Source organism: Myotis nattereri (assembly GCF_964212035.1).
Source record: "Myotis nattereri genome assembly, chromosome: 19".
Lineage (NCBI taxonomy): Eukaryota > Metazoa > Chordata > Mammalia > Chiroptera > Vespertilionidae > Myotis > Myotis nattereri.
In genome coordinates this window covers 11,102,265-11,116,274 of record NC_138095.1, presented here as the reverse complement: position 1 = coordinate 11,116,274, position 14,010 = coordinate 11,102,265, and the positions used below count along the sequence as shown (strand labels likewise).

Below are 14,010 nucleotides of genomic sequence, written 5' to 3'. Positions count from 1 at the left end.
GCACCAGTCTGCATTCCCACCAGCAGTGCACAAGTGTTCCTTTTTCTCCACATCCTCTCCAGCACTTGTCGTTTGTTGATTTGTTGATGATAGCCAGTCTGACAGGTGTGAGATGGTACCTCATTGTTGTTTTGATTTGCATCTCTCGGATGATTAGTGACTTTGAGCATGTTTTCATATGTCTCTTGGCTTTCTGAATGTCCTCTTTTGAAAGGTGTCTATTTAGGTCCTTTGCTTTTAGTTGTATTTTTGAAGTGGTTGTGCGAGGCAGCAATTTCAGGTGTTTACCTATGCTGCCGTCTTGGTTTTTTCCTCCTCATCATCATTTTAAAAATTATTATAACCTTTATCATTCCTTAGTTTCCCTATAGAAAAATATTAGGCCCTGACTAGAGTCATACATTATAAGAATATTATTAATTTAATAGAGTTACTATACTCTTAAACTCACTGATACATGTTTAAAATATTATTACTATTATAGACAAAATATTTTTATTATTTCATTTTCTACTTTTGTGGTACTTTTTGGTTTTGAAAGATTGCGAATTTGAATTTATTTAAAGAGATAACATGGTTTATTTCAAAGTACTAGAGAGGGACTATAAAATTGGTTTCTAACCTGATTTCCCCAGTCCCTAGTTTTGTTACCTTGAGCACATCACTTCCTCATTATGTAAGATAAGGTAAACAATGTATACCACAGAAGATCAAGTTGAATGTGTGTGCAGCAGTGCTTGGAAATAGCATAGTATGAGTTCTTGCAGCATAAGGACCACTATCTGTCCTATTTGCTTCTTTTTTTTAAATATGTTTTTATTGATTTTTTTTAGAGAAAGAAGAAGGGAGAGGGAGAGAGATAGAAACATTGATGATAAAAACCCATCGATCAGCTGCCTCCTGCATGCCCCCTACTGGGGATTGAGCCTGCAACCTGGGTATGTGCCCTGACCAGGAATCGAATCCTGACCTCCTGGTCCATAGGTCGACACTTGCTGGGGCTGACCAGCAGACTGTGAGTGATGGGTGAATGATTACTCGGACACATGTTTCTATAAAACAGAGGGCTAAGGGACTGCTTGGCTTGAGAAACCAAACAGCCCCATTCGCCTGCCTCCTTAGGCCTTTATTGTAACAATAGCTTGATCTAAAACTAACTATCAGACACTATCAGTAGGGTAAGCATCCTTGAGAAGACACATGCATCTGTAGTGTCCTTTAAGCAAGGACTTCTAAAGACTAAACATAAAGATTCCAATAAAACACCTGGGGGCTCAGACTTCTTTGGAAAAGTCAAGGCAGGGGCTGCCACCTTTGGCAAGGTCCACCAAGAGGCCCCCTGACCTCTTGGAGACTCCTCCTTACAGACTTTCCAACCAAGTCCTATGATTCCCCACAGATACTCAACCACTGAGCCACACCTACCTGGCCTGTTTGCTTCTTGAAACCCCAGGGCATGCTTGGTACATAACAGGTGCTGCATAATTATCTCTCAAATAAATTAAAATTATGGATTAATGTCATGGGAAAAGAGTATGAGCCTGTTGATTTCTTTTCTTTAAAAAAAATATATATCTATATATTTCAGAGAGGAAGGAAGAGGGAGAGAGAGATAGAAACATCAATTATGAGAGAAAATCATTGATCGGCTGCCTCTTGCACACTCCCCAATGGGGATCGAGCCCGCAACCTGGGCATGTGCCCTTGACCGGAATCAAACCTGGGACCCCAGTCCACACAGGTCAATGCTCTATCCACTGAGCCAAATCAGTGAGGGCGAGCCTGTTGATTTCTTGATAAAATATCAATAGAAATTCTAAAACAATGTGGACATTTCTCAGGCCTAGGGTAATAAATGAAATACTTAAAGCAATTTGGACTATAACCATGTATTCTTCTTAAGCTAGTATGTCATTTACATCTTCCTGGCTATTTTTTCACTGGAGAGCTGGAAAGGCAAACAGTTTGACGTAGTGTCTCATAAATTCTAAGAGCAAAATGAAGGTCCATCAAGATTGTGTTTATCCCCTCACTTCTGTGCACAAATTCTACCTTCACTTCAGCTCTATAAGCACATGGGGTACTTTTGACTGACATTGTTTCTATTCTAATCACATTCACCTCCCTTTTTGCAGAAATGCAAATCTTCCTTCACTTAGACTGCTAGGGTTTCTCTTGTGATCTGTGATTTCTTAGATTCTCAGTTTTGTGTTGTCTAATTTCTTTGTAAATACCTACTATAGTGTAGTTTACACAGAAACCTAGTATTTTTTCCATCCAAATTTGACGTCTAAAGTCTCTCTTCATCCTTTAATCTTTGTCCTTAAGAGTTTAAATCTCACTTTTTGTCTTATGTAGTATTAAGATATAATTATACTTTTGCTAAAAAATGTAGTACAGCCCTGACCAGTTTCGCTCAGTGGATAGAGCGTCGGCCTTTGGACTGAAGGGTCCCAGGTTCGATTCCAGTCAAGGGCATGTACCTTGGTTGCGGGCACATCCCCAATAGGGGGTGTGCAGGAGGCAGCTGATCGATGTTTCTCTCCCATCGATGTTTCTAACTCTCTATCCCTCTCCCTTCCTCTCTGTAAAAGAAAATCAATAAAATATATATTTTTAAAAATGTAATACAAAGTTATTTGTATTTTTACATTAAAATGTTGCAGTTTTTGTTAGATTACAAAAGAAATACAAAAAGTAACCATTATGAAATATAGTACACAAAATTGGAATGTTGTCCACATTGCCATGCCTCAGAAATGTCTAATGTTAATATTTTGATGTACATTATTCCATATTCTTTTCCCATGCATTTGCTAATGTGTGTGTGTGTGTGTGTGTGTGTGTGCGCGCGCGCGTGCGTGTGCGGGCATGCTAGCAAGTGCATGGGAAATTTTTTTATGTGTATACAAAAATAAAATTAAACTACACATACAGTTTTTCTCTTCATAGTTTATCTAGAATTCTTTCCACTTCGGTATTTATAGAGCTACCTCATTCTTTTTTATAGCTCTCTATTATTCCTTTAAACAGAGTACTATAATTTATTTAAACATTTCCCCATCTATCAGCTTTAGTTTGTTTGCAGATATTCACTGTTATAAACAATGGTGAAGTAAATGGTTTTTGTTTTTATCTTTATTTTATGAGAGTTTTTCTGTAGAATGACTTCCTAGAACTGGAATTTCAGGGTTAGATGCTATCTAGTGTTTATTTTAATATATATCCTTTCTCCCTTTTGCAAACCTCCTCAAAAACAAAGTAATTTAAGCAAATGGCTTGCCATTGTTTTAAGGGTAGATTAACAAGAAATAGTACTTAACATTTTAATTCTCTTAATTTTTTGCGATGTTTTGTCTTTTTTCCCCTTAAATTACTGTTTAGTCTAGTGTACTTCTAAAAACTGACTAAGGATGAGGAAAGAAAATATTTGATAATGGGTTTTCTTCTGACTCCAGTACTCTAAATTTCATTGTTTAATATATTTAGGTAGATACGTTAATGTTTTATGTTCAAATCAATTGAAGTTAAATTATTATGTTGATTCTCTAGGGAACAGTATACCAAAAATATTGCTGAACAAGAAAATCTTGGAAAGGTAAGAATTTATTATTTATTTTAGTTACTTATTTACTTTTAATATATTTTTATTGATTTCAGAGAGGAAGGGGGAGAGAGCGATAGAAACATCAATGATAAGAGAGAATCATTCATCAGCTACCTCTTGCATGCCCTACACTGGGGACAGAGCCTGTAACCCGGGTATATGCCCTTGACCGGAATAGAACCGGGACCCTTCAGTCCGTCGATGCTCTATCCACTGAGCCAAAACAGTTGGGCTATTTTTTTTTTTTAATATGTCTAATTCAGGTTTTCAATACATGGTTATGACATTGTCATTAATTTTTAAAAGATTTAGTACAGTTTCCTTTTGTTCATCCTCACTGGAGGATATTCTTCCATTGATTTCTAGAGAGAGTGGGAGGAAGGGGGAGCGACACATCAGTGTGATAGACACATATCAATTTGGTCGTCTCCCGCACAAGCCCTGGTCAAGGCCGAGGACCCAACCCACAACTGAGCCACATGCCTTTGACCGGACTCGAACCAGGGACCCCTCAGTCCGCAGGCCGAAGCTCCATCCACTGAGCCAAACCAGCCAGGGCTTTAGTACAGTTTTCAAAGGGAAATAGGATCCTTCTTAAGCCTTTTTAAAGACATAGATACTTTCTTGGGAATTTAGTTTTATAAAAGTGAAGGCACAGCCCTGGCTATTGTGGCTCAGTTGCTTAGAGCATCATCTGTAGACTGAAAGGCTGTGAGTTCATTTCCTGGTCAGGGCACATACCCAGGTTGTGGGTTCGATCCCCGGTCAGGAATGTGTGGAAGGCAACCAATCAATGTGTCTCTCTCTCAGTCAGTCTCTCTCTCTCTCTCTCTCTCTCTCTCTCTCTCTCTCTCTCTCTCTCCCTCCCTCCCTCCCTCTCCCTACCTCCCTACCTTCCGCTCCCTCTCCCTCTCCCTCCCTCTTTCCTCCCTCCCTCTCACTCTCCCTCTCTTCCACTCTCTAGAAATCAATGGAAAAAATATCCTCAGGTGAGGATTAACCAAAAAATAATTAATTAATTATATATGAAAGTCAGTTGCATTCATAAGTTAAAGGTTTCAAATACATGTGGGTGTGAGGCAAATTAAACTTAATATTTCTGATACAGTACCCACATCCTGTCTTTGGTTCTTTAAATAACTTTTATAGATTGTTAGGATTTTGACAAGGAAATTATTCCAATAATATAAGAAAAGTTACAGTTTAAGTAGCAACTTAATCTTAAAATCATGCTCAGAACTTTTAAAATTCTTGATTGGACTCTTTGTTTTAGTTTATGAGGATAAAAATATTTTTTGTAAGATACTTTCTTTGTAACATAGACTTAAATAGGTGTATTTGCATGCCAGGTATTATGTCAAAAATTTGCTGGCTATATTTAAATTATATTTTCTTAATTCTGTTTTGTTTCCTATTGCTGATTGCTATTACCTTTGCTTTCATTAGCCATAGCTGAGAGGGCAGTTTTTAGTAAGTGGTTTGAATCTGGTCCTCAGCTTAGTTTAGCCTCTTATTTGGGCAAATATCAACTACCAGTGTTCTCATTGGTGTCCTTAGGTCAACCAGTAGCTCAGTTATATCCTTAAAGAGGGAAAGATGGGGATGCCTCTGTGTAGTCTGTTTGTGTCTTTGCTTGCTTTTCTGTTTTTCTTAATGATGTCCCATGCTCGGTGTGAGTGTATTTCTGTCACTGCTCCCTTATGTGCGCTGTCATCTGCTCTGTTTCCTCTGCTCTCCTTCCTTCCTTTCTTGCCTCTCTTCGTCTCTGACTCTGTGCTACCCCTCCTTTCAGTCATTCTTCCTCAATTGGTCACAATATAGACCTGAAGTACATTTTTGAAATTTACTGAAAAATGTTCTTATTCCCGTATAATTTTAGAGTCAGTGAGTAGAAGTTTTAGTAGGTGGAACCATATCAGTTATTAGTAACAAAGATAATTCTAATTAGGATTTGGGCCAATTTAATAGTGTACTTGTTTAAAAAAAAAATCACTAAACATTCTCCTTTAGAAATATATGCATACATAGAGCATATACTGAGTCAGGAAAGAATACACTATTTAATAATAACATAACACATGATAGTTTATCATGTATTTTTTATATCTATTACGTCATATGAAAAAACAACCTTATAAAGTAAATCCTATATAATAAAAGGCTAATATGCAAATTGTCCCCTTGACCAGGAGTTTGACCAGGGGGCAGGGCCAGCTGGCCAACCACCCGTGGTTCCTCCCCCCGGCCAGCAGGCCGGCTGGACCCCACCCGTGCATGAATTCGTGCACCGAGCCTCTAGTACTTTCATAAGTATCCCCTCTTATTGGCCTTAACTGACCATTTAGAAAACAGGAGTTTATAGGCATTCAGTGCCTTACTTAGAGCTTATGGCAAAACCAAGGCTGAAACTCAAGTCTTCCAATTCCCAAATCTGCGTCGTTCTTTCAGTTCCAGTTTTCTGACTCCCTTTATTCCCCCTCCCCTTTCTTTTATGTTTTTGTGTTGGTTTCTTTAACTGCAGGTTGTCATATGTCAATGGTAACTTTATTTAACTTGTATAACCTTAGTTTTCATATTTCATAGAAGAACTTGATTCAGTTGACTATTATTCGTGAAGTAGAGGCCCAATGCACGAAATTCGTGCAAGAGTAGGCCTTTCTTCTCCCAACTGTTGGCACCAGCTTCCCTCTGGCACCCGGGACCCAGGCTTCCCTCCAGCCCTGGCTTCATCCAGAAGGTTGTCTGGAAGGACGTCTGGTCTAGTTAGCATAATATGCTTTTATTATTATAGATTGTATAAGGCATAGCATATTCTTCTGATTATGGCAATAGAAGTAAATCCCTGTAACTGAGACTTAATTATTCTTGATTTATTTTTTTTTTTACAATAGAAACTTCGGGAGAAACAAAAAGCTGTACGAGAAAGTCACGGTCCAAATATGAAACAAGTGAAAATGTGGCGTGATTTTGAACAATTGATGGAATGTAAGAAACAGTGCTTTCTGAAACAACAAAACCAAACTTCCATCGGTCAGGTAATTCAGGAGGGAGGAGAGGACCGGCTGATACTCTGAATTCATGTGTCGCCACTCGGGGTTTTAGCTGACACGACTTCTATAAGCATACTCTTGTGGTGTATTTCTTTTCTTGAAAGTGGTTTGTGCAACATTTTGCTTTCGGATTAGCCATTCCCTATTAAGCTTTTTTGGAAAATAATGTTAAGACAACAACAGATTTAGGTTTTAAAGTTTTTAATATGAAAAAAAGGCTTTTATTTTTGCTTAGTTTAGACATCAGGGGAGTCTTCTGAGTTTTATGAGATGGGAGATGAAATTTACTATATGTAAATGTAAACATATGTCCATTAAGAAACATGTAGTTTTTTTTAAATGTAGTAACCCAATGGCTTAATGTTTTTCTTAATCTTTTTTTAACTTTAGAAGAATCTTTTAGGAACTAATATCTCTTGTTTTGAAGAAACATTTATCTGAAGTTCAGCAATTCCTACAGTTTCACTTCAGTTTCTTTTCCTTCTGTCAAATTCAAGAAAATTTAATATTTTGAATAACATTCGTATTACTTTAAAGGCAATAAAACTTGGTGTACATATCATGGCTATTTATTTAAAAATTAATATAGTTGTGTCAAAATTTATTTTTTAAGTAACAGTTATAGTATGTATTAAGTTTAAGTATTATCACTTATTTTCATCAAAAATCTAAAATAGTACTTAGGTCTTGGGAACTGTTATTTTAAATATAAAAAATGTCACAGAATACAGATGTTATCATGTGCTAAAAAGTTAGCACAGGATTCCAAGTGAAATTCAAGACTTCAAAGTGCTTCTAGTCTCTGCTTCATCTAGACAAGGTATTTGAAGATTCCTTTGATTTTTGCTTAAAGAAAGATATTAAATTTATATGCCACCATTTGTTTTATTTCAACTTTCAGATACATTTCAAAATGTTTTTCCTTTAGGTTTGGACACTCAAATATGAAATTGTTAGCATGTCCATCGTAGGTTAATTAGTTCTTTTTAGCTATCTTAAGGAGTGTGGGGAGGAGGGATTAATGAAGAAAAAAATTGTTTCTACTCCTGCTCAGAATATACACCCATTGATTATAGCTTTGCATCTTTGTTCCCAAATGTGTCCTACTTGTAATTTTTGTTTGAAAGTTTCTTTCTTGGTAATCAGAGAAACTTACTAGCATGGAGATTATTGGTAATTATAGAAGCTATCCCAAGAATCATTTACCAGGTAAGTGTAGAAGGAAACTTCTAACAAGTTTTAAGAAACAAAGCATTTCTATGTTACTAAGTGGTTTGATCCAGTCTTCAGCTTACTGGAGCTTCCTAGTTGGGCAGATATCAACCACCAGCCCCCTCCTTTGTGCCTTTAGCTCAGCTGTTAGATCAGCCACACTCTACGAGAGTCAAGGCTGGGCTTTAGTGTGTGGAAACAAACCCTTCTTAATTCACTGGTCAGGTTTTGAACATTGAGGTAGACATGTTTGTTCAGTGTTAGCTGCTGGCTTGTTATTGTTAAGTAGTAAGTGATTGATGTTCCTTGAACGAGAGCATGAATTCCTTTGCATATATTAGAAAAAAGACTAGATACCCTTTACAGAAACGGCATTTTATTTCCCAAAGGAAAGTCCACTTATAAAATGATTAAGCCTTGTGTTTAATTTTTTAGCCTTTACTATCTTTTGGTGCTCTTCTCTTCATTTTTAACATTGTTAACAACAGATACTCCAAGGAATGCTTTTAATTCTGACTTGATTATTGCTTGCCATTTTATTCCACACCGAAAGAGTATCTGGATTAAACACTAAGGCAGCCTCAAAATTACTTTAACTGAAGCAGAACATCGTTATTGCTTCAAGAAAAGCAAATTGGAAAAAAAAGCCCTAACAGTACAAAGTTATTTATAGTTTTTATGTAACATTGGACATTTAGTAATGCAGCTTAATGGCTTTGGTACAGTGACTTTCCCACTCATGTCCAGATTTGATTGTAACATTAAACAGCGTTGACTAACTCTAACTGTTTTGGACAGCTGGCACTAACAGAAGAAGAGCCTATTACATTTTTCCTTCAGGACGGATGCTCTAGCTGGCTAGTTGATGAAAGTACTTAATAGTTTTGGAAAATAATCTGTCTTCTACATGATGGCCCAAATAAAGGAGAAAAATGTAGCCTGCAAAACCTGCTTCTATGTTCACATTTCCTTGTCCTGGGACTTAGTGTTGCCAACCATTGCATGGGACTCACCATATAAACTGTAAATTCCAAAGGCCATTGCTTATCTTGCTTTCTGCATCGGTTCAGGAAATGATCCAATTTTAAAGATTGTCCTTTAAGAAGAATTTTATAATAGGATAGTATCTTGTCTGTTCTAAATCTGTTACCAACCAAATCCAAGATCATGGATTTTCCAAGTCCAGAGAATATACCAGCAGGGTCTTAGCACACTGTCTAAAGACCAGTGGAGCCCAGCCAGCATCAACCTATGAACCAGAAGGTCACAGTTTGATTCCCAGTCAGAGCACATGCCTGGGTTGCTAGCTCGATCCCCAGTGTGGGGCATGCAGGAAGCAGCCAATCAATGATTCTCTCTCTTCATTAATGTTTCTCTCTCTCTCTCTCTCTCTCTCTCTCTCTCTCTCTCTCTCTCTCTCTCTTCCTTTCTGAAATCAATAAAAATTATACTTTAAAAAAAAAAAAAAGGCATGCCCTGACCGGTTTGGCTCAGTGGATAGAGCGTCGGCCTGCTGACTGAAAGGTCCCAGGTTCGATTCCAGTCAAGGGCATGTACCTTGGTTGCGGGCACATCCCCAATAGGGGGTGTGCAGGAGGCAGCTGATCGATGTTGCTCTCTCATCATGTTTCTAACTCTCTATCCCTATCCCTTCCTCTCTGTAAAAAAAAAAAAATCAATAAAATATTAAAAAAAAAAAAAGGCAGATGGAAGTCCAACCAGATCTCAGGAAATTGCAGAGCCCTTAACTTTCTTCTTTAGATTAATACTTTCTATCATTTTGCTTTAATTCAGCGGGCAGCAATAATAAAAGAAGTCATTTCAGTAACCTGTCAAATAAATCTAAATGTATTATTCTACCTAATTCATTTATATAACATATATAAAACTTCTAGAAAATTTTCCATTCTGCATTTTCCAAGTATGTTTGTTTCTTACCTTATTAAGCTAACATGATAAAAGGGCAATTGGAGTAAAATAAGAGACTGAATATGTTGCTCAAACTAAAAATGTATAAATTTGCCAATTTCTTCTGAACTTGAAACTATGCAAAATGGGTAGCTTGCCAAAGCTGCCTTTACAAAGATCAAGGATGTATTGGAAAATGAGTTCGTATGGAGATGTGTGTTTTATAGAAACCCCAATAAGACAAGCATTTTATTCACCCAACGTTAGTGACTAATGAGTGTGAATCAAAGACTTGTTTCTACAAAGGGTTCTAGGCGCTTACATCATTCCTCTTGCTTGGCAGGAAGGAGTGTTTAGCCTTAGGGAGTGGGTAACTTTTATTCAACTCAGTTATATCAATAACTTCTCCATTGTTGTAGCCAAGGTGAGCTCTAGATTATATATGCAAGGAGTCTTGTTTTTAAACAATCCGTGGCAGCCAGGAGAGAAATAAAGTTACATTTTTGTTGAATATGTAACTGTTTCTCCTTCTCCTTTCGCTTTTAATGAGAGCAGTGTAGTGAGAGCTGTGGGCAGTGTGGCAGCCGGGCATGAGGTGAGTGTTTTTACCTGAGGAGGATAGAGAAGGTCATTCAAAGTTAACGGTATGTTTTCAATATTTGTCTCTCCTGTCTTAAGACAATTTTACGAAGAGAAAGTTGGCCATGTCTGTCGTTTAGTTTCATCCCATCCTTGCAAAAGAAATAAAAAACTGAAACACAGAATCCAAACAAGTATTTTTTAAAAAGACTTGGACACCTATGCTTTCTGCTCCCGTGCTCCCCCTTTTGGCAAATTGTGAGTACTTTCTCAACAATTTCGCAATTTCCTCTCTCGAATTGCTCAGAGACTTGAGTCACCAAACTTGGTTTACTTCTGTGGAAATTCACTCTTCAGAACACAGGAGGAAATGAAAGATTCCTGTTTTTCAGTGAAAGCATTAGTTCCCACCCAGTTCAGAGTGTAACTGCAGGTTCCTGGCCTGGCCGCTTGCTAACACTGCACGTGAAACCTGGTAAACAGTCACAGGATCCAGAGCTTGAAAGGAACCCCTGGATGATTCACGTAATCATCTATTAGATTGGGGACTTCGAAGGGCCTCTTTCAACCTCTCCCCGGTGCAGGGATCAGCACTGCAAGGCTTGTAGCAGATCTCTTCCCGCCTCGGTAGTGACCGCAGTGCGGCTCACTCCTCACGAGGGACCCTGTTCCATTGTTAAAGAGCCCAGTCCGATTCGTTTCTTGGTCCTGAAAGTGCAGCACACTCGTAGAGGAAGAAAAAAAAATTTCAGAAAGCAGTTAGACAAACCGAGATCGAACAAATTTGACTTCCAGTAGCTCTGTAATCATGATAATCCTAATCACAATCGTGATGATGATGATGGTAGCAGCCAACCCATTGTTGTGCACTTAGAATGCGCCAAATAGTGTCCTGAGTGCTTTACGTATAAAGACTGCTGTGACTCTCGCACTCAGTCTACGAGGTATGTACTATTACCTTCATTCTATAATGAGTAGACTGACGCACAGAGAGACGTCCACAGTGTTACACAGCTGACATCTGCAGCAGAACGGGAGGTCTAAGACCTGTACTCCCAACTGCTAAGCTGTACTGCAGCGTGACCCATGTGCATCTGGTTGCATCTATGCAGACAGGTCAATGTCTATTTATGAACTAGAATATGTGTGAAATTATTTTTCATGCTTCTTATAATTATTTTTTTCTTTTAATGTGTCCACTCACTATACCTAAAGAACAAACTATACTAACTGATTAAAAATAAACGCAACCAACTAGATGAGGGAATCATACTGAAAATGAATGTCAAGTAAATGCATAAGAGGGGTGAATAATAGTGTTAGACACAGAGCAAATGGAAGCTCTATTGGTCATCATTTAAATCTTTCTCTGTGATGCCATAACTGGTTTGACTCAATGGATAGAGCATCGGCCTGCGGACTGAGGGGTCCCGGGTTCGGTTCTGGTCAGGGGCATGTACCTTGGTTGCGGGCACATCCCCAGGGGGAGGTGTGCAGGAGGCAGCTGATCAATGTTTCTCTCTCATCGATGTTTCTGACTCTCTATCTCTCTCCCTTCCTCTCTATAATAAATCAATAAAATATATTTAAAAATAAATAAATAAATCTTTCTCTGTGAAAGTTTTTAAATCATATATGCCTCCTGTTGCTAGGCATTTAGATTGAGTCTAGTTTTTCCATTATGACAATGCTGCAATAAAACAAAGATTGAAATATAATAAAATATTAAGCAAAGCCACAAAGTTAATTTAATTTGGTCAAAACTAGAATCCATTGAACAGTTTTGTAGACATTTCTTGCCTGCCCCTATGAAAATGCCAAAGGTAGCCCTAGCCGGTTTGGCTCAGTGGATAGAGCATCGGCCTGGGGACTGAAGGGTCCCTGGTTCAGTTCCGGTCAAGGGCACATACCCAGGTTGCAGTCTCGATCCCCAGTTGGGGGCATGCAGGAGGCAGCCAGTCAATGATTCTCTCTCATTGATGTTTCTCTCTCCCTTCCTCTCTGAAATCAATAAAAAAAAATTTTTTTTTTTAAAAGAAAATGCCAAGGGTAAACCAAGGAAATTAGTAAGATATTACCTGACTAATTTGAGAATGAAATGGTAAGTTCATTCACTTATATATAGATATTGTCTTCTGTGTGCCTGACACTGTGCTAAGTGCCAACCAGAAAATGAACATGACCTGGTTTTGCCCTGAAAGAGATCCCTGTCTAAAAGACTCCAATATTATGTAACAAAAAATGTTCCAATTCTTGTTATAGAGAAAAGAACAGGGATCTCAGAGAAAGAAGCAGTTAATTCTGACATGAGGGATGAGGGTAGAGGGAATTATGAGCTGGATTCATAAGGATGAAGTGGGATTTTGATAGGCCTAGGAGAGGGGGAGACATCAGGGTAGTTAAGGACTTGGCATGCATGTTCAGGAAGTGACGGGAAGCCTCGTGTGGCACAGTTGTTCCCCAGTTGCATAGGGGAGGGAAAGGAGTGTGCCAAGCTCTCGTGCCCTGTAATTGGATGTGCTAGACTCTATGAAAAGGTACAGTAAACGTGTAAGGGTCCTTCTTAACCGGATTAAACAACAGTAAACATATCAAAACCTAATAGCCAAGTGCTAAATGTTGTGGTGCCATTGAATTTCCATCATGACAGAGACCTAGGGAAAACTAAAAGATTAAAGAGGAATCTTCATCAAAGATGGAGAAGTGATGGGGCCTGGAAAGATGAGGAAGAGTTGGATAGGTGAATGGGAGGGCAGACGGCAGGAGTGAAACCAGCACACACTCATTGGCCTCGCCTGCAACAAGTAAGAAAAGGCATGGCTCCTCCTTTTGGGGAGCTCAGTCCAGTTATCAGGATGAGAAATGTAACCTACAGTTGAAGCAGTTTAGAGCACTGGATTACCTAGTAGGCAAACAACTGCACCTCAGATTTTATGCAAGTATTTGGTATATTAAAAATCAAAGACGTTTTCATGGGAAAAATCAGAACTCAGACTTCCTTACATTCTTTTGAAGGTTTAGGTTCTCTAAGAGTTTCAGTTCAGCCTTTTGGAATGGGACCAAGAGTTAAGAGACAATTCAAAGGAAAACAGCAGCAACACTGGGCTGGAGGATCTGGGACAGCGGAGGAGGGGACAGTACAAGTTGAAACCCTCCTAGAAGCAGGGGTCGAATTTGGCTCAGGGAGGGAGCAAGAGTGCCTTGGAGAAGAGGAAGGGAATGCCCTGGGGTACGAGCCACAGTCTGGAGGGAATAAGGGAGTTGAAGCTGGGAAAGGAGGGAAATTCGATTGCTAAATGTTTTTAGTTGGTGCGATTATGAATCATTGTCTATTTGGTATCCAGTAATCACAGTTGTGCTTAATATTCCTGCTTCCCTTTGGACTCTTGACAAAATGAGGGATTCACTCCATTACAGAGAATGACAAACTGTTGTCTTCACAGGAGACTGCTGTCATGGACTAAGTTTGGTTTGGGTTTTTTTATGACAGAGGAGAGCACTGTAGGCAATCAGCCAGTTAGTTGTTTCATTGTATTTAGAGGAATGTGTGTTTTTTAAATATATTTTTTATTGATTTCAGAGAGGAAGGGAGAGAGAGAGAGAGAAACATCAATGATGAGAGAGAATCATTGATTGGCTGCCTCCTGCACGCCT

The 14,010-nt window shown here is 38.6% G+C and overlaps 1 protein-coding gene across 3 annotated transcripts in view; it reads left to right on the top strand.

Annotated features, from left to right (window-relative positions):
* IFT81 (intraflagellar transport 81) overlaps window positions 1-11,916 on the top strand; it is a 133,399-nt gene extending 121,483 nt beyond the window's left edge. For 2 of the 3 annotated variants that reach the window (XM_081113395.1, XM_081113396.1), the window contains 2 exons: window positions 3,553-3,598; window positions 6,499-11,916. In XM_081113395.1, the coding sequence (XP_080969521.1) occupies window positions 3,553-3,598; window positions 6,499-6,681 (229 nt within the window). In that variant the 3' untranslated portion in view covers window positions 6,682-11,916. The remainder of the gene's footprint in view (window positions 1-3,552; window positions 3,599-6,498) is intronic. The other variant, XM_081113397.1, reaches the window with a different exon arrangement.
* Window positions 11,917-14,010: the final 2,094 nt, after the last annotated feature.